The sequence below is a fragment of the Neopsephotus bourkii genome, unplaced genomic scaffold, assembly GCF_033783945.1.
Source record: "Neopsephotus bourkii isolate Nb327-2 ecotype Australia unplaced genomic scaffold, CSIRO-AGI_Nbou_v1 NB_1616, whole genome shotgun sequence".
NCBI lineage: Eukaryota > Metazoa > Chordata > Aves > Psittaciformes > Psittacidae > Neopsephotus > Neopsephotus bourkii.
Window position 1 is genome coordinate 729,476 of NW_026902091.1, and position 19,240 is coordinate 748,715.

General features: G+C 39.9%; 1 protein-coding gene across 1 annotated transcript in view; it reads left to right on the top strand.

The window, feature by feature from the left end:
• Positions 1-4,901, top strand: part of PLCG2 (phospholipase C gamma 2) — a 76,725-nt gene extending 71,824 nt beyond the window's left edge. The window contains exon 33 of the mRNA XM_061372793.1: positions 4,604-4,901. Within this exon, the coding sequence (XP_061228777.1) occupies positions 4,604-4,622 (19 nt within the window). The 3' untranslated portion in view covers positions 4,623-4,901. The remainder of the gene's footprint in view (positions 1-4,603) is intronic.
• The last annotated feature ends 14,339 nt before the right edge of the window (positions 4,902-19,240 follow it).

The following is a 19,240-nucleotide window of genomic DNA, read 5'->3' on the forward strand; positions in this document are numbered from 1 at the left end:
AGTGACCTTAAGATCATCAATTTGTGTAACAATGGTGGCATTGCACTTCTTCGCTTCCCGAGGTTGTGGTGGTGCTTGATTCATTTGCGTTTCTGATGCTTGAATTGTAGGTGCTGTACAAATAGCAATAAACAAGGAAATCAGTAGAATGGGGCTTAAAGAATTTAAGCAGGTACGCAGGTTAGACCTTCTGAAAATATAACATTGACTTCTTCTTAGGACACCCATTCACTGTACAGTATTGCTTGTGGAAACTGTCACACATTTGGTGATGCAGAGACAACAAAACAAAGATTCTTTTTCACATGAGTTCCAGCAATGGAAAAACTTAGCCTTATCCCTTCCACACTGAGAAAGGAAAAGGATTTCAGCATTAGTTGTACTCACTGTTCAGTGAACACTATTCACTAAGGCTGAGTCAAATTGTTCATTATTAGATGTTTTTTATAATTTTCCTAGCCTAATTCTTCCGTGTTCTCTCATTTTAGGAAATATGACTTTAAAAGCATTTCTAGTCCTGACTAGAAGGAGTTGCACAGAATAGTGAATTCCTTATCAAAACTGGAATTCACAAAATGGAAGGTAGTTTCTACTCAACACAGCTCTTGCAAAGGATTTGATTGCAAAGAATTTTGAGATCATTGGGTGAAGGAAGAAGTGTGGTGTATGTTGCACTGAGGGTGTGTGGGCTTTGCTGTATCATTCTTCCAGTCTTGTTTGGTTTAGTTTTGAGATCATCTTGAATGTGGATGCAGGCTTTGGGGGGAATGTTAATGTGTTGCTAGATTTTCATACATGTCCAGAAGCAAGATCCAGCTAAGATTCCATGGAGGGACTTGGATGTAATGCTGGCAGTATCATTGCAGGGTCCTGCTTACAGATTCCTGTCCCACCTCATTTTGTTACGGCACCTCTGCTCGAAGCTGTACACAGGCAGGAGCCTTCCGCAGCCTCCTGACACCAGTCAGTGGCAGCAGCTTGGGTATGTGGTGCTGGGTGCAGAAGAGTGCCGTCAGCTCTTCAGAAGGCACAAACTGCTCAATCTTTGGTGGTTTTCACCGCAGAAGATCAGGTTGGGTGGAAATATTGAGCAGTTGCCAGCTGAACTAGCTTCTTAACCTGTCTGGACGATCCCTTTTGCAGTTATGTATTCTTCAGTGTGATCTGAGAGAGGGTGCTGTTGTACCATGGTGCTGGTGGAGCACAGATACCTGACATTATTAGTATTAGTGTTATATCTGATGTTATGGTACCAGATCTTGCAGCTTAGTTATTTCATACTGTGTCTTATAAACAACAGTTTGCATTCCATATAGCTTTTTAGAGATCGGAACAACCTGGGCTTAGTGGTCATGCCTTGCCCATTTTGAATTGTATGCATGGGTTTCACTGTGGTCGTCTTTAGTGCATTAATTATGAAAAAAAATTACTATAGAAGACACTAAAAATGCTTTGAATTATTTTTGCAAGGATTCTTAAAGAGCAAGCTTGATTCTGAGGTGTCTATTCTGCAGCATGAGGTGATGCATGCACTCTGAAGTCATCTGAAATGAACTTTTTTTCCATTTTGTAATACTTCAGAAATGTAGATTAGCATATTTTCAAAAGTAACAATTAGTTACTTATCCTAAGGGGAAGGGAAGAAAGAAAGTTTACATATTTTAGGAGAAGCAAATGGTTAGGACACACAGCTGAGATTAGCCTGTGTTCTCCCGTTTTACTTTGATAGTAAATAGCTGTGTATGGTCTGTGCATCTCTTTGGGCAGTCAGCAGAGCACACTGATAACCCAGTTTTCAGAATGAGTGGATGTTAATCTTCATAATCTCCATGGAGTTAAACAGTCTCAAGGGACTCTTTAAAAACCACTCCTAAGCATTTCCCTTTTTGTGTCTGAAGTAAGTGGTTGCTCCAGCAATATTGATGTTAAGCTGTCTTAAACCTAGCTGTTCCTTTTAAGTTATAATTTGACCTGATACATTACCTGATGTTCTGAAGTGCTAATACCAGTTTGCAAAATGTGCTGCAAACATAGAGAATCATAGATTCATAGAGTAGTTAGGGTTGGAAAGGACCTTAAGATCATCCAATTCCAGCCCCCCTGCCACGGGCAGGGATACCTCACGCTAAAACATCTCACCCAAGGCTCTGTCCAACCTGGCCTTCAACACTGCCAGGGATGAAGCATGCACAGCTTCCCTGGACAACCCATTCCAGTGCCTCACCACCCTCACAGGAAAGAACTTCCTCCTTATATCCAATCTGAACTTCCCCTGTTTTAAGTTTTAACCCATTACCCCTTGTCCTATCACTACAACCCCTAAAGAAGAGTCCCTCCCCAGCATCCCTATAGCCCCCCTTCAGGTATTGGAAGGCTGCTCTGAGGTCTCCACGCAGCCTTCTCTTCTTCAGGCTGAACAGCCCCAACTTTCTTAGCCTATCTTCATACAGGAGGTGCTCCAGCCCCTGATCATCCTCACTGCCTCCTCTGGACTTGTTCCAACAGTTCCATGTCCTTTTTATGTTGAGGACACCAGAACTGCACGCAATACTCCAGGTGACGTCTCACCAGAGCAGAATAAAGGGGTAGGATCACCTCCTTTGACCTGCTGGTCACGCTCCATTAAATGCAGCCCAGGATAGGGTTGGCTTTCTGGGCTGCGAGTGCACACTGAATCCAGCTCATGTTCATTTTGTCATCGACCAGCACCCCCAGGTCCTTCTCTGCAGGCCTGCTCTGAATCTCTTCTCTGCCCAGCCTGTAGCTGTGTCTGAGATTGCTCCAACCCAGGTGTAGAACCTTGCACTTGGCATGGCTAATAATACTTAACAGCGTAAAAGCGTGTTATCCAATATAATTGCAGCATCATAGAGGTAAAAGGAAAATTTTAGCCCATCCTATAATTTCATGAATAGTTTCAGTAATGCAGAGGAGCACAGAAGACTGCAAGGGCTAAAGGACTGAACCTCGAAGGGATTATATGGTTTAAAAGCTAGTACATTAAGAAACATCTTATGAAAAGACTAGAAAAATATTCTTGAAAAGTTTTTTACAGGTGTTTTTGCCCTCTGAGGGAGGACAGGTTTTAGAATGCAGTGCTGAATGTCTTTTATTCTTAAAAGCAAGTCTTCTCTTAAGTTTGAATAGGCAACAGTTTCAGCAGGTAAATATATACTTAACCTTTCAGTAATTGTATGATTCAGTTTCAAGGGTGATTTATGTGCATCCAGCTGGCCTTATTTACTGCACAGATAATGAGGAATGGCTTCCCTGTTGTAGTAATTTATAATTTAATTCAGCTATCTATAGGTTGACAGAAATCTGTCTTAGTTAGCAAAGCCAAAGTGAAGTCAGTCTGCTATGAATTGTTGACACTAATAATTGAACATCCAGTTGATGGTTGGACTTGTACTACTTTGATCTTTTGCCTACTTCACAGGCAGAAAGTGCTATGCCATGTGTAGAACAAACTTGAGACATAATGTGTTCTTTAATCTGTAATTTGTACTGTGTTAATTTTCTGTCTGTGAATAAGAAGTCTGCAGGCAATAGTATGGAGGATGAGAAGAGATGTATCAGCAAGAACACCAAAGCCTGAATTTGTTGTAACATTTCTGTTGTTTTCTCAGTGGAAGCTGTATTTGATGAGGGGGAAAGGAAACATATTTGCTGAGGAGATGTTATCCATCTTTACACTTACTTCTGATGCTTTCATATTCACTGTATTCAAGATCTAAGCAGTGGTCTAACATTTTCAGGCACTTAGAACAGCAAGAAAATAGAACAGACACTGGCTTAAAAATGGTGCTACCCATTTTAGTTCTGTAATTACCTTGAAAACATTGCAAAAAGTTGCATAACTTTACACATGAAGGATTAGGTAAGAGTTTGAACACCTAAGTAGAGTAAAACAACCTCAAAAAAAAGGATGCAATCTCTTTCTTGCTTCAGCCATGTTTAAATAAGATAAGCCCTATAAGGTTTACTTCATAACATCTTGGTGTTTACAGTAGCACTCTGTTCATATGTATTTGTGGTGGTGTTTGTTCTGTTCCATGACACTAATGACTGTAGAATTCATAATTCATAATTCTGAGCTATTTCAAATCAAGTGTTTCTGGTACAAACCTGAGCTTTCTTTTGAAATGATTTGTTCAGAGCCAAAAATTTTGAAGGTTAAAGGCACTTGGTCAAAACAAAATAATGCCCTAACTCTACAATGGGGCAAAGTTACTAAAGTTACAAAGATAAGAGTTGTAACATGCATTTATCTTTGGTTTAAAAGCCTTATGTGGACATGTTTTGTCCTGGAATGATAACACAAAGAACATGTTCAAAGTAGGAGCTATTTGACTGAGAATGTGAGTGTACTGTAACCTAAAGTAGTTTACCGCAAGGGATTCTTGTTCTTCTTTTTCATTTCACCTAACAGAAGTTGTGCAGCATCTGGTTATATCTAATTTTGGATTTTTGCTACTTTTGAGGGAGAAGCAAAATCTAAATAGCTGGGGAATTCAAGTATACATGATTTTTTTTTGGTTTGATTGTTGTAGTGAAAGAATTCTGAGTCTTGCATTTAAAATGCTGCTTCTTTGTCTTTCAGAGAGTGTCCATTCCACTGAAACAGAATTTGTGTGAGTTGAATATGCTGTATTAATTCCAGGACATGCAGCAGCTTAATTCCTTGTTCATCCTAAGAACATGGAAGAATAAAACATCAAAGGCATTATGAACATGCTTTATAAACTGAAATGTTCTTCTAAATGACTTAGAAGAACAACATGTTCTAGTAACTGGATTTGTTGTGTAATGGAATTCCTCAAGTCTAATATGTAATCTTCAAGTTATAAAAAAAAATTAAAACTGTACATAAGGAGTTCTTCAGACATTAGGTGAATAAAATTATATAGAGGAAAATTGCTTAATAAATTTAGGAATTCTGCTTCAACAATTTATTATTATTGTTGTTGTTATTATAATTATCATCATCACAGGAATGACTATTTTAGTTGTCATTTTCCACTTTCAAAGAGAAAGCATTATCTAGTACAGTTCTTTCCCCACGTCTGTCACTGATATTGCCTGAGCTCCTTTGCCCTTTTAAAAATCTCTGGGAAAGCCTGGGAAAGCAGTTTGAGTGGCCAGTAGGAATCCCTTGAGTGCCATATTCTTAACAGTAAAGCCTAACAGACTTCACCGTTTGTGTTTTTCATGTAGTTTTGTTCCTGGCTCCTTTCCCTACAATCGTAAATAAAGGTAATCTCTAAAGGGGAGATTAGGCATCAACTAAAGCAGTCAGTTAATTACACTTAAGCAACATGTGCATTATTAGCTTATCGAGCAGCGTCACCCAGCCTCCCATGAAGTTTTATCTGTTTATGAAGAAGATGCCTTCCATAATTGTAATTGAAAAGCCAAAATGACTCACAGTTTGTAAATGTTAATAAGAATATATTATGCAGCCAGACTCTCCTTATGTGTTGTTTGCAAAGGGGTCACACTTTTGGCTCTTCAGTCAGCTTCTTGTCAGTGATGGGTTTCCCATCATGTCCTAATGTTTACTAAAGTTTACTAACTTGTAGAGAATTTCAAAATTGGAGTGATCCTCTTGGGAATAGACTACAAGTGTTCCTTCCATTTAGGTATTCTCCTAATTATCTCAGGTAAGAAATGAAGCAGCCGAACTTCACTCAGTCCAGGACTGAGGCAATACTCCAGTTCCTGTAGATTATACTATGAGAAGGGGCCTCAGTTAACATCTGCTGCTACTGAATTCAGCTTTTATAGGTAATCGTGGTGCAATATTACATCATTAATGTGTTCCATAATTTAGATTTCTTAAAATTAGAATTATTAGATTGAGTTATTGAATTTCTATAATGAGTTCACCACAGGGTGTTTCCAGCCATAACAGCCGAAATTAATACCATGGCATGATATCTTGAGATGAAGCTGCTGTGGGTTATGAACTATTAATTTAGTTTCTCCTTTTCTGGAATAAAATGAGGATGTTTAGTACAAAAAATAATGCTTAACTAAACGTATGTATCTAAATACTACAGAATATACTTAATGCCCAGTGGTTATAGCTTGCTTAGTGCATCACAGAATCATGCTGGAGGGTTGGTTGTACAACAGCACTCTGAGAAACACTGTCAAAATGATTTTATTGTTTTTTCCTTCTGATGCCTGTGTTCTGTGGCCACATTTGCAGCCTCTGTGTTGCAGCTGTCATATTTCAGTTGCACTTTCCAGAGTCTCTGGGTGCTGGAGCTGTCCAATTTTGACTCTTTTAGCAGTTGAACTGTACTCTTGCAGGTGAGGTACCAAATGTAAACCTTTAATACCATTCAGCTAAGTCTTTATGTGCCCTTGCTATTAGTACTGATTTTATAAAAGCTTTATGTGCTCTTTGGTATTTTAGAGACTTTAGAGATTACAGAGACTTCTTTATAACAGCACAACATGCCGTTCCTGTAATGACATTCAAAAGAATAGGTGAAAATAATTGTTGCCACTTCTCACCTTTTCATTAAAAGTTTTTGTATTTTCTCTTAATATTCTGGCTTGCATTAATTGACCTTTTGTTTTAATGGATAATTTGTTGAATGTATGCCCCCATTTTTGCAGGTGTGTTGCCATACAGTGCTGGGCTGTGGTTTAGCCTCATGAGATTTCAGTAGATGTTTAATGTGCTGACAAAATTTTGCAGATTCTAAAGTTCCAGTTTTAAAGATTCCAGTATTACTAATTTCTGTCACGTATTGATGATCTTAAGGGTCTTTTCTGACCTAAATGATTCTATCATTCTTAGCCTTCAAAAATACTGAGCTGAGGCTCAGCTTTGTACTTCTTCCATTCTGTGAGATAACCTCCTCTCTGACCGCTGCTGGTTAAATGCAAAGAGTTTTCATCATGGAGCATCCTTTCCCAAAAGGGACACAGTGGGTGGCAAGGGTCCTCTTCAGCTTCTCCCATCTGGACTTAGATTCAAGGAAGATGCCTGAAAGATGAACAGAAATGAGCAGGGTGCACAAAGATTCCTACCAGAATTGTGAAATCGAGGCAGTGCTCAGGACTGAACTTGTAGGTGTTATGGAAAACAGCATCCTATAAAGAACCTTCCCTGGCTTAGCATCTCACTGCTACTTTTTCAACAAATTCTAGCTGAACGTGGCTCTGCTGCAATGTAGATACAATTTGTACCTGAGTGAAGATCTGGGATTTGAGTCTTGTTCTGCTGGCAGGCTGGTTCAAGTCTGAACACATTGTGCCTTCAGAACCAAAAGAGGAAGTAGGAAGAGCCTCACATTTAGAACTTTTAGACTGCTGCAATTTAAAAAAAAATATTTATTTTAAGCTAGCAATTATGCTTGGATTTAGCAATACTGAAATTTAGTTTATAACAGATGTGAACATCATAAGGTGATAACATCAGAAAAGGTAAATAGGAGAAGAGGAATATCTTGTGTGTAGAAAACCCTTCTGTGAATCAGACCAGTGAGGTGTGTCATAGTTGGCAATTGCCCATGGGCAATATCTTCATATGATAACATTTTTTATTCAAGTTTTTGGCATAATTCCCTTGGATTAGTAATATTTTTTTTGTTCCTTGCCCCTCTTTGTAAAAGTCTTTTTCCTTTTTCATTTGTGTCTGTCCATTTACATATGTATGTCTTGATGGTCAATGGCTCAATGTCTGGCTGGAGACCTGTAACGAGTGGTGTCCCTCACGGATCGGTGTTGTAACCAGTCTTGTTCAACATCTTCGTCGCTAACATGGACAGTGGGATTGAGTGCACCCTCAGCAAGTTTGCCGATGACACCAAGCTGCGTGGTTCGGTTGATACGCTGGAGAGAAGGAATGCCATCCAGAGGGACCTTCATACGCTTGTGAGGTGGGCTGATGCCAACCTCGTGAAGTTTAACCATGCCAAGTGCAAGGTCCTACACCTGGGTTGGAGCAATCCTAGCCACAGCCACAGGTTGGGCAGAGAAGAGATTCAGAGCAGCCCTGCAGGGAAGGACTTGGGGATGCTGGTCGATAAGAAAATGAACATGAGCCGGCTTCAGTGTGCACTCGCAGCCCAGAAAGCCAAACGTATCCTGGGCTGCATCGAAAGGAGTGTGACCAGCAGGTCAAAGGAGGTGATCCTGCCCCTCTGCTCTGCTCTTGTGAGACTTCACCTGGAGTATTGTGTGCAGTTCTGGTGTCCTCAGCATAAGAAGGACATGGAACTGTTGGAACACGCCCGGAAGAGGGCCATGAAGATGATCAGGGGCTGGAGCACCTCCTGTATGAAGATAGGCTGAGAAAGTTGGGGCTGTTCAGCCTGAAGAAGAGAAGGCTGCGTGGAGACCTCATAGCAACCTTCCAATATCTGAAGGGGGCCTATAGGGATGCTGGGGATGGACTCTTCATTAGGGACTGTAGTGATAGGACAAGGGGTAATGGGTTAAAACTTAAAACAGGGGAAGTTTGATTGGATATAAGGAGGAAGTTCTTTCCTGTGAGGGTGGTGAGGCACTGGAAGGGGTTGTCCAGGGAAGTTGTGCATGCTCCATCCCTGACACTGTTTAAGGCCAGGTTGGACGCGGCCTTGGGTGAGATGGTTTATCGCAAGGTGTCCCTGCCCATGGCAGGGGGTTGGAACTGGATGATCTTCAGGTCCTTTCCAACCCTAACTATTCTATGAATCTATGATTCTATGATTCTGTCTCCTACAGCTGTCTCTGATTCTTCAGGGATGCTAACACCCTCTTCTGATGACTCTGCAATTCCAATCTCCAGTGCCTTTCAGCTAGGCATCATTCTGCTTTTTCCCACATTTCTCTCATTCTCCAGAGGAATTCTCTATAAGCATCTACAGTGTGATTCTCTGCTGACCTTTAGAATTGTTATGGTGTCTATAAAACATCATTTGGTGGTCTTTCACTTACTTGCACTCAAAGAGTGCTTTCTGCCATGTTCATTGATACACCCAGCATATTGAAGCAGGAGAGTCCAGAACTGACTGCCATGATACAGGAGTTTCATCTATGACTTTCTGACTAATTAGAAGGTAATAAGGGGGCTGGAGCACCTCCCGTATGAAGATAGGCTGAGAAAGTTGGGGCTGTTCAGCCTGGAGAAGAGAAGGCTGCTTGGAGACCTCATAGCAGCCTTCCAGTATCTGAAGGGGGCCTACAAGGAAGCTGGAGAGGGACTTTTCATCAGGGATTGTAGCAATAGGACAAGGGGTGATGCATTCAAACTGATATAGGGGAACTTCAGGTTAGAGATAAGGAAGAAGTTCTTTGCTGTGAGGGTGGTGGGGCACTGGAACAGGTTGCCCAAAGAAGTGGTAAATGCTCCATCCCTGGTGGTGTTCAAGGCCAGGTTGGACAGGGCATCGAGCATCCTGATCTAGTGGAAGGTGTCCCTGCCCATGGCAGAGTGGTTGAAACTGGATGAGCTTAAGGTCCTTTCTAACCCAAAATATTGTACGATTCTATGACCTCTGTTTGCTTCAGTTTGTTCATGTATGCTATGGGAACAGTAATTCTATCATGCCTCTTTAGAGCATTTATGAAAGCTGAGTGCTGAAGGAAAGGAGTGCCGTTTAAAGAGAAATCATACCAACATAATTTTCCTCAGAATACCTTATCTCTATTTGCTGCTGTAGAGTCCAATACCCAGAGGTATTACGGCTGCCTAATTTTTGCCCCCTTTTGCAAGTAAAGTTTGGTGTCTCATTTCCATTTACCAGTTTGAATGTATCTGTGGGGCTGGAAGTCTGACAGATGAACCAGTTACCCACAGATTAAATATGGGGAGGCAAAAGTATATTCCTGAGTATGCAAAGAGTTTCCATGTTTTAAACTCCTGTAAGTTTTAAAATTTCATTTGAATTTGACTCATGAAGTTTGGCCAATGTCTGCTGATTTCTGTAGGTGTTTCCTGTGGTCCAGTTTTCATGACTACTTTGAAAATCCACTGCCTGTCTCTTTTCTAGAGTCATTGAATGGCTTTCTTTGGGACAGTGTTTCCTAATTTTGCACAACTCATTTGCAATCAAGTTGTTTAATCTGCATTGTTTAATTAAAAGTAATACAATAAATTATTCTTTGTAACCAGTTATAAAGGTGAGAACGACAAAACTTTCATACAATATTAAAATTCTAAGTTTAGTGGCACAAAGGCATATTTGACATGAGCTATTATTTTATTTAAAAATGAAGTAAAGCCCCAGTTTGAAGGAAGTAAAAAATTGCCTCTAGGTTGGTACTTTTAAATCCTAGTTTCAGTCCATAAATTTGATTGTAAAGTTAAATTGAAAAACCAGAATATTTAACAAGAAACATAAAATTCCTAAGAATTGGAGATGCTCTCTGCTTTAAAATATTAGAATGCAGAAAAAGGGAAATTGAAAACACATATGAGCTTATTATCAAAGTAATTGAGATCTAAAAACCACCTTGGGTACTTGCATATACCCATTGAAAGTTAACAGAAACCGTATCATATATCTGAGAACTTTCCTAAAAATACATCTGGAATAGTTGTCAGGTATGAACTATCCAATTGTATTCCAGCTAGTTAGAATACAACTCCTGTAACTTGGAACATCTTTATGTTGATCCAGAACACTGTAAATAAGTTTACAAAAAAATATTGCTTTTCACTTATTCACGAAAATGTGGTTCAGCATTTCATGAGTGGAAGTAGGTGCCTGCTGATAGCCATTTGCATCCCATGTTTCAGTTCAGTTCCCAGTGACATTTGTTTGCTATGGAGGAGATATCCTGACTTGCATCTCTAAAAGAGAGAGAAAAATTCTACCTAATCATAGAGTATGGGTTCTCCTAATGCTGCTGTCATGTCATGGGTTAAGATTGTAGGATGTAGGGAGCTGTTAATTTTAATAGTTGTGTCCTGAATCTGCCCATATATGTATATATATGTGTATATATATATATAAAGAAATAAATATAAAAATCCCAGAAATCCCAAGGACAAGATACAGGACCTGTCTGCCATCTGACATTTTTTACAAGCTCTCCAGAATTAATCTGTCTAGGAGCTACTATGCTCAGCTTAATTATGGAAAGGCTGCATCTGTGTTCAAAGCTGTTGAGAAAGAAAGGAGAAAGTAAAAATGTCCACTAGGTTTGATTAACTGCTTTCAGCCTGATGAATAAAGACAGATGGTTACTAGTTATTTTTCCTTAATGGATTTTGGAGATCCATTTGGTGGATGAATTAAAGTTATAGGTCCCAAATCTGCCTTTGAAGCTATGCCTGCATAGACCTTAGTGATTCTAACAAATTTTGTATGCATGCAAGAGAGACGTTTGCCCTAAGGCTGTTAAATATGCTGTTAAAAAGCAGTTTTGAAATGAAAACTAAAAATCAAATGATAGTTTACAATATTAATAAAACAAGTTACAAACTATGTAACTTGGGAAGGAATTCCTTGCAAGGGATGATTAGGGTGAAGTGTCTGTGCAGACTTATTCCCATAGAATCTGTGTCTGTTCAGGTGTGACCTCAGCCTGGGGCTTGACAGTGTTTTAATACTGACTTGAAAACTTAGAGAAGTTCATTAAAGTTGTATTTGATAGTTTCGTCACATGGAAAGAGAAATAAATACTTTCATGGTGTAGGTTTGTTTGCATGAATCTGTTCGCATGTGTCAGATCCAGGTGGAGGAGGGCTTTAAGACAGGATCTAATTCTGCAGGTGTGCACATGTTTAAGTTCATGGGTATGAATGTTTCTGTCCTTATGTATGAATGTCTGTGTTTATTTTTAAGAATGTATTTCATTGTCTGTGGGTTCAGGCTCTCAGGGAACATTTAGTCTTGAAGGGTACTGGGACGTCATTCAGCAACCTCTTAAATCATCTGTCTAGTTTTATGTGTGAATAGCCACAGTGATTTCAGTTGGATTAGACATAACATAAACAATTAGATATAAATCTAAACAATTTTTGAGTCAGGGGTTGAGGTTACCATATGATATAAGATGTCTAAAATGACAATAAAGGGAAACAAAAAACCAAAAAATTACACTGAGTATACTGATTTTTGCATAGTTGGTGGGTTGCCTAAAGTAAAAAACACCATTTAGCTAAAACGCTACCTGCCATAGAACCATCAAAGCCCCCCACAGATCCTGAAAGGGAGCTTGAGGGGTCATCTAATTTTTCCCCAGGCACCACTCAAGGATCGTCTGTCACTAAGTCATTCATGACAGAGAGCTGGTCTCATTGACAACATTTGAACATTATTACAGCTGTTTACAAGCAGCACAGGCATTTCTGAAAAGCAAGGGGAATGCCCTTCAGATCAGCATTAAAGGAGAAATCGGTGACATTCAGTCTGTAGCAAACACACGTTCAATCAAAATAATAGTGTAAATCATTGATTACACACAGAGTGAGGTCAAGGCTCCTCAACAGGAAAAATACATGGCTTCACCATTCAGAAGCGAGAGAGTTGTCCTTCAAGTGACAGAAAACAGAATGTGTTTAGGGCAGGTGGCACCTTTTCATGGTTGATCACTTAATGCTTTTTTGAATCATCACCTCATTTTTCATCTCATTTTGCTTCAGCTTTCATTTCAAAGACTAGCTGATATAACAGAGTAAAACCTATAAATAGGTGAATCCCTTTATGAGAGGCAGAGATGTTTTTAGGAGTTTGCAGGTAGGAGGGAAGGCATATTGCAGATGTGCATAGTTAATAACCCAAGTGATGATGGGGAGATGCTGCCACCCATTTTCTTTAATCGCCTTTGCAGAATCCATGCTCAGAGTTCCGAGACATGTTCTGGGGCTCCAAGTTGTATGTGATTTGTTTTTAATGTTGTCACTATCTACCAGTAATGACAAGTGATGTCGGTGGTGTAGTAAACCTCCCCACTTTGAAGGGACAAAGAGAGAGAGATGCAGATAGACTTGGAGTTGAGGATTTATTTTTATATTTTAAATCTTGCTTTAAACAATATTGGTTTATGTCTAGGTTGTACTTAAAGGTGCTATTAAAGGTATGTGTTTATGCTAGCTGCAAGTTAGCACTGTTTGGTTAAATATTTGTAAGGGTACTATAGGGCCCAGATTTAAATGGGAACTAATAACCTACCACATGTACCTGGAGTCCCTGGTGAGCTGGGATTGCTGAAATTAGCATCTCCATCACTACTGTTACCTGTTTTAGCTACTGAGTTTGTCTACCCAGCTGCGGTGTACAATACATTTTTTACATCTGGCCCAGTCCGAACTGGTCCAAGGGCCACTGCATGAACTATCTCGCGTTTAATTTGCTCAAAGGCTTGTTGTTGCTCAGGTCCCCATTTAAAATCAGTCTTCTTACAGGTCACGTAATAGAGAGGGCTTACAATCAAACTGTAATTTGGGATGTGCAGTCTCCAGAACCCCACTGCCTGGCTTAATGGTGAAAGATTGCTGCTGGAAAGGTTAAGTGCTGGAAGTTCAGTCATTTGCACTTTAACAAACTGTGCATCAAGTCAGACACTGACTGGGAGAGAATGGCAAAAGCACCGTATTGTGACTGGCCCAGAGGCTCCATGCATCCTTGGCATAGACTACCTCAAGAGAGGGTACTTCAAAGACCCAAAAGGGTACCGATGGGCTTTTGGTATTGCTGCTTTGGAGACTGAAGAAGTTGAGCAGCTGTCCACCTTGCCTGGTCTCTCAGAGGATCCTTCTGTTGTGGGGCTGCTGAAAGTCGAAGAACAACAAGTGCCAATTGCAACCACAACAGTGCACCGGCGGCAATATCGCACCAACCGAGACTCCCTGATTCCTATCCATCAGCTGATCCGTAGACTGGAGAGTCAGGGAGTGATCAGCAGGACCCGCTCGCCCTTTAATAGCCCCATATGGCCAGTGCGAAAGTCTAATGGAGAGTGGAGACTAACAATAGACTATCGTGGCCTGAATGAAGTCACACCACCCTTGAGTGCTGCCGTACCAGACATGCTAGAACTTCAGTATGAACTGGAGTCAAAGGCAGCCAAGTGGTATGCCACGATTGATATTGGTGAAAATAATATCATACCTTGGTCCTTGGCCAAACCAAAACATCATTTTTATCAGCTTTGTTCCCAGCCCGAAAGTCAAAACACAGCACTGCACCAGCTACCAAGAAGGAGAAAAAAATGACTGCTGCTGCTAAACCCAGGACACTGCTTTAATTAGGCTTTTGGTTACCATGTATGCCTGATTTTCTGTTTACCTCTGAATTCACATTGCTGTTTATGAATTTAAGTATGATAAAAATTATGTGACTTTTGCATAGATATTACCTAAATATTTGAAAATGCCTTATGGTCTATTATGAACATGTGTGGAAAAGGTCAGATGTAAAGCAGATGTTTCTCCAACCTGCCATTGTTTGGAGACACGCAGGAGAAGGTACAGGAAGAAGATGCAGAAGTGCATTTTTTTCTGATGTAGATATAGAGAAACTTCTAAAAGAGCAGCAAGCAAAACAGTGGTTGCATCTCAAGAATTTTAGGGAACAGTCTGTTGCTCTCAAAGAAGCGGATTAAGATAAACTGGTATCTCTTCTTCCCTAACACTGATGGTTCTGTGAAAGCTGTTTCATATTACCTTATGAGAGAAGGAAAGCAGGCAAGTGTAATTTATCATGAGGATAACATCAAGATGATTCCTGGCTGACTTGCTGAGGACTACCTAATTGCCTTTAGGTTTTCTGATTCTAACCTCTTTTTGGAAAATAATGATAATTTGATTGATAAAAAAATTAGTTTGGAAAGAGTACAATCCACTTTGGGCTGTTCCACAGATGTCCATAGAGAAGAAAGCCTCCCTTACAGATACACAGGAGTGCTCATAATCTTAATGATTTGTCTGATTTAAGATGTTTTGTCTATTTCAGAAGATTTAAAAGGGTGATTAGGGTTCATGGAAATACCAGGGAAGACTTACAGCCTATGGCTTTATTTCATATGGCACATTATTACAAGACCTACTACTTCAAAGCAAAGATAGAGCTGGAGCAGGCATTGGATTCACAAGGGAAAGACAGGCTGCAATTGTTTCTTTTGAAGACTGTATAATGCTAAGATGTATGTTGCACGGGTCCCTGCCAAAAGGATTTGCAATCCCAGTTTGGCCATAAGTACAGAAGTTCCTCAGTCTGAGGCTCTTACACTTGAGAAAGTAACAGGAGATTTAGCTGAGGAAGTAATTACTATTAATATTACTATCTTTTGTTAAAATTATTTCTTAGAATATTGAGAAATGGTGAGCTACAGCTGTTTCTTCACTGCCAAGTGAAGATCTCCAGGAATTACTATCTTTGAATTTCCAATCTTTACAATTACCATATTTCTAAAAACAAAATCTCCTTTAGCTTGGAAGTAAAATGTATTTTTCACTTTTCTTTAATGGATACATACTTCATTTGACAAGAATTATTTCCCCAAAGGGTGTATTAAAAAAATAGTTTGAACATAAAGGAGAGGTTATACAGCCCTATTTCCAGTTACACGTAGACTTTTTTCCCCTTATTCATGCCTCTGAGTTCAGAGATCTTAATTCACAAGGTACTTGGCTACATTCCTAGCTTTAGGCAGACTAATAGTTTTGCTGCCTTTACTGGATAATTCATGTGCTTCAAGTTGAGTGCATGAATAGATAACTGGCTGAAGGAAAAGAATTATTTCAACCTTTGTATAGCAGTTCAATAGTATTTGTAAGAGCAAAGTCTGTTTGCCTAAATTAGTTTTGTGTATGCAAGTTCAATAGTTTCTGCATCCAGGATTTATAGCCTGAAAAGTGCTTGTGTAACCATTAAGTCCATAAAAATCCGAATGTATGAAAGTGTTTATATGCTCTCAGAAGTTGTAGTCAACCAAACAAATGATTTTGTATGTTTTCTGCTCAAAAATACTTTTAATCAGGAGAATAATTTTTATCATTTTGTTAATGACTCATTTGTTGAAACAGATTCCAGCTTATTTTCTGCTTAAATTGTTTTCCAAGAAAAGCCTTGTAGCCAAGAACCTGCCTGCAGAGCTCAAAATGCAAATCCCTTACCCAAGCCACAAAAGCACACGAAACACATGGAGCAGGGACCCTCAGGAGTAGCTGAAAAAGCCTGAATCAGCAAACACAATAGAACAAAATGGAAAACTGAGGAGTTCTGTGGTAAATCCTAGACTGAACTGAAAAACAGATCTGTGACTGGCAGAGACAGAGGAAGCTGAGATAGAGATTGGACATGTAGAAATAATGGTTCATGCTTCTAAAGAATGTAATTTATGTTGCAACAGGGACAGAAGAACATCAACAGACAGCAAATATTGGGAATGGTATGTGGTACTTTGGGATGAAGGGAAAGTGCTGAAAGGAAGAATGTTGACTAGCAAATTAGTGGAAAGTGCAAAGGAAGTACATGAGAAATGTGGCCAAAGAGGTGAAAAACGCAGGGAAAGGTAACAGAAACATTCTGAAGGCCTTGTGGTTCAATTGGAAGCTTCTACTATGCTGGAACATCACAGAGGCTTTAAAAAAGTAAACAGCAGGAAAACTTCTGAACAAGAAATGAAGCTCTGAAAAGACAGAAGAGTGCTTATTACCAGGGTAATACCAGAACAGAAAAAGAGCTTGGCACTGCAGTTCAAAGAAGTTGTGAACAGGCTCAGCTTCCCCACTTTAAAAAAGGAACAGGGGAACCTGAACATTTTGCCTATTTTAATGTTAAGAACAGAAATCGGAAGCACAGCCTGTAACTATCATGTTGAAAAATACAGAGCCAGCAAAGGATGACAGCAAAAAGCTGAAAGAAATGGGAAGGAAGTAAATTTGTATCTGGGAAGAAGTGATTGTGCCTAAAGAATGAGAATGTGGTATCAAGGAGTGAATGCCTGCAATAAGGATCCCACACATTGGCAAGGTATTCTTGCGTTTTCCTGGGGAAATTCTTCTGCAGTGATACTACACAGGGTGAAAGATGCTGCGACTGTAGAATTTTGGGGGGATAAAAGCTGGATTTGGGCTCAAGAAATTCTACAGAGACTAGCTGTTCATGTTGGAGATAACCATGCAAGGCTCATTCTGCATAAAAGGCATCTTCTTTTGCCATTGCTTTAATTGACCTTCTGTAGTTAGCACTTAGCATGAAGACACTTGTGTCAGGGGACACACTTGAGATCTACGAAGTCCCAGTTAGAAACATCAGAAACGGAGATTGAAGTGAGGGTAAATAATGGTGCAATGGAACAGTTCACCCAAGAGGCTTGTCTGAATCATGCATCCGCTGCTGTTTGGCATTGGCATGGACTGACTATGGAAGCAATATTCAGGCTTCAGTATAGAATATATAGATTGCCAAGGTATAAAGGGACAGGGCACTTGAGTTACTGTGTGATGGCTCTTAGAAGCTGGAAAGACAGACAAATGTCCTGGCAAAGGTAGGTCAAGCTTGGCTCAAAATCAGTCAGCTGAAATCCATCCTCCTTGTAAGAGATGTTATATTGATGCAACATCCTGATAATTTAAAGAAGCCACATCTTTTCCAGCAAAACTATCAGGAAGTGTGAGATAGGTTGTATATTCATAGCATAAAAAGGCATGGCATAGAGAAATAGGAACACAAACTCAATCACAATCTCGTGTTAATGTACAGCTGTTAGAACTGGAGACATCCCAAAGTGGTAGAAAAGGAAGTAGACGCTTTCTTAAGATGGATACTGGGCATATGGTGATAAAACATAACTCGTTGTGAAATTGTGCCGAAAAGTCCTCAAGCAGCAATCTGTCACCACTGGTTCTTGAGGGAGTTCATGAGGTGGGTACTGCAAGTTAGTGTTTCTCAGCCAGCTTTAGAACATACCCATCTGATAGCAACCCATCTCATGGTGTGTATGCACTTACATGTAATTTTATTCACACACCAGTGTGAACAAATGGTCAATTTCTCATTAAAAGAAGCCTTCACTGGTTATATTTTATATTAAAAATATAAATTCAACTTTAATTCGGGCAGAGATCAGTCCCCACCAGTTCTTCTCACAGTTGTTCTGCAGCGCTGTGGGTGCAGATGGGTGTTGGGTCAGTGGGTGCATATGGCATCCCCAGCAGCATATATATTCACCCAGCCCTCCAGTGCAGTGTGTGAGGGAGAACACGTACACGTGCACATATGCATTTCAGTGGGGGACATGGCAGGGGAGCACGGAGCAGAGGGGAAGACTCATGCAGAGATGCTTGGCCCCTTGACCACCTCTATCTGCTCCCCACAGACTAAGGGGAGCCCGGGTAGACATCAGGCTGGAGGTAGTCACTTCTGCCCCTTGTCCCATTATGCAGAAGCTACAGCTGGCTGTATCGTCAAGTGTGAGAGTGGATGCTTTAAATGCCAGCACATCTGTGATCATCCAAATAATATAAATAAGGAAGAGGAAGCAAAATTCTCCAATGAAGTCTTTAAGAAGATGCCTTAACAGTGGGGAAGGCATAATTGACCTGAAGACCAGTGTGCCCTTAAAAAGCAGAAGCAGCAAATGGCAGAGAAGTGAAAATAGTTTATACTTCTTGCACTAGTGGCAGGATGGATGAATGAGTGTTCACAATAGTAATGAATGACAGCAGACCTTGAGGGTAATGTCCCTTTAAGAAACTGACCTCATCTTTTATGTAAACTACCTATAGAGGTATGCTTTCATTTTTACTGGCTCCAAAAATTTATATTCAACAGATTCATCATCCCATAAAACCCCAAAGGAATCATGGAATGGAAATGTGCTTGTATCTCATGTTAGATCTACACCCTGTATTTCAATCTTCCAGTGCCTAAAGTAAAATAGGTCAGCACTACATTTTGTATTGGAAAACCAAAGCATGTTATCTGTCTGTGTGATAACTTAGGCTCATTCCCCCAAAACAATCAGCAGGGATTTTTAAAACAGGGTTAAATATGGCTAAATTGTATTTCAATCCCTTTAGCTGGATGAATTTCAAAATTTTCTTACTGCTCAAGTAACTTTCAGAGAACACGAGAGAGGTGTTAAATCTCTCAAATGTATTTAATTGATTACATTTTTTAATCCAACTTGCTGTGGGTACTGAACCAGATATTCGTGTCGAAACTAAGGTGGATGTTGTCACTGGAGACAAACTGAAGATTCTATTTCATGTGTGTTACATGTATTCACTTATGACATGTTCTTAATGGCAAACCAGTAATCACCCTTTCTCAGCCTTTTA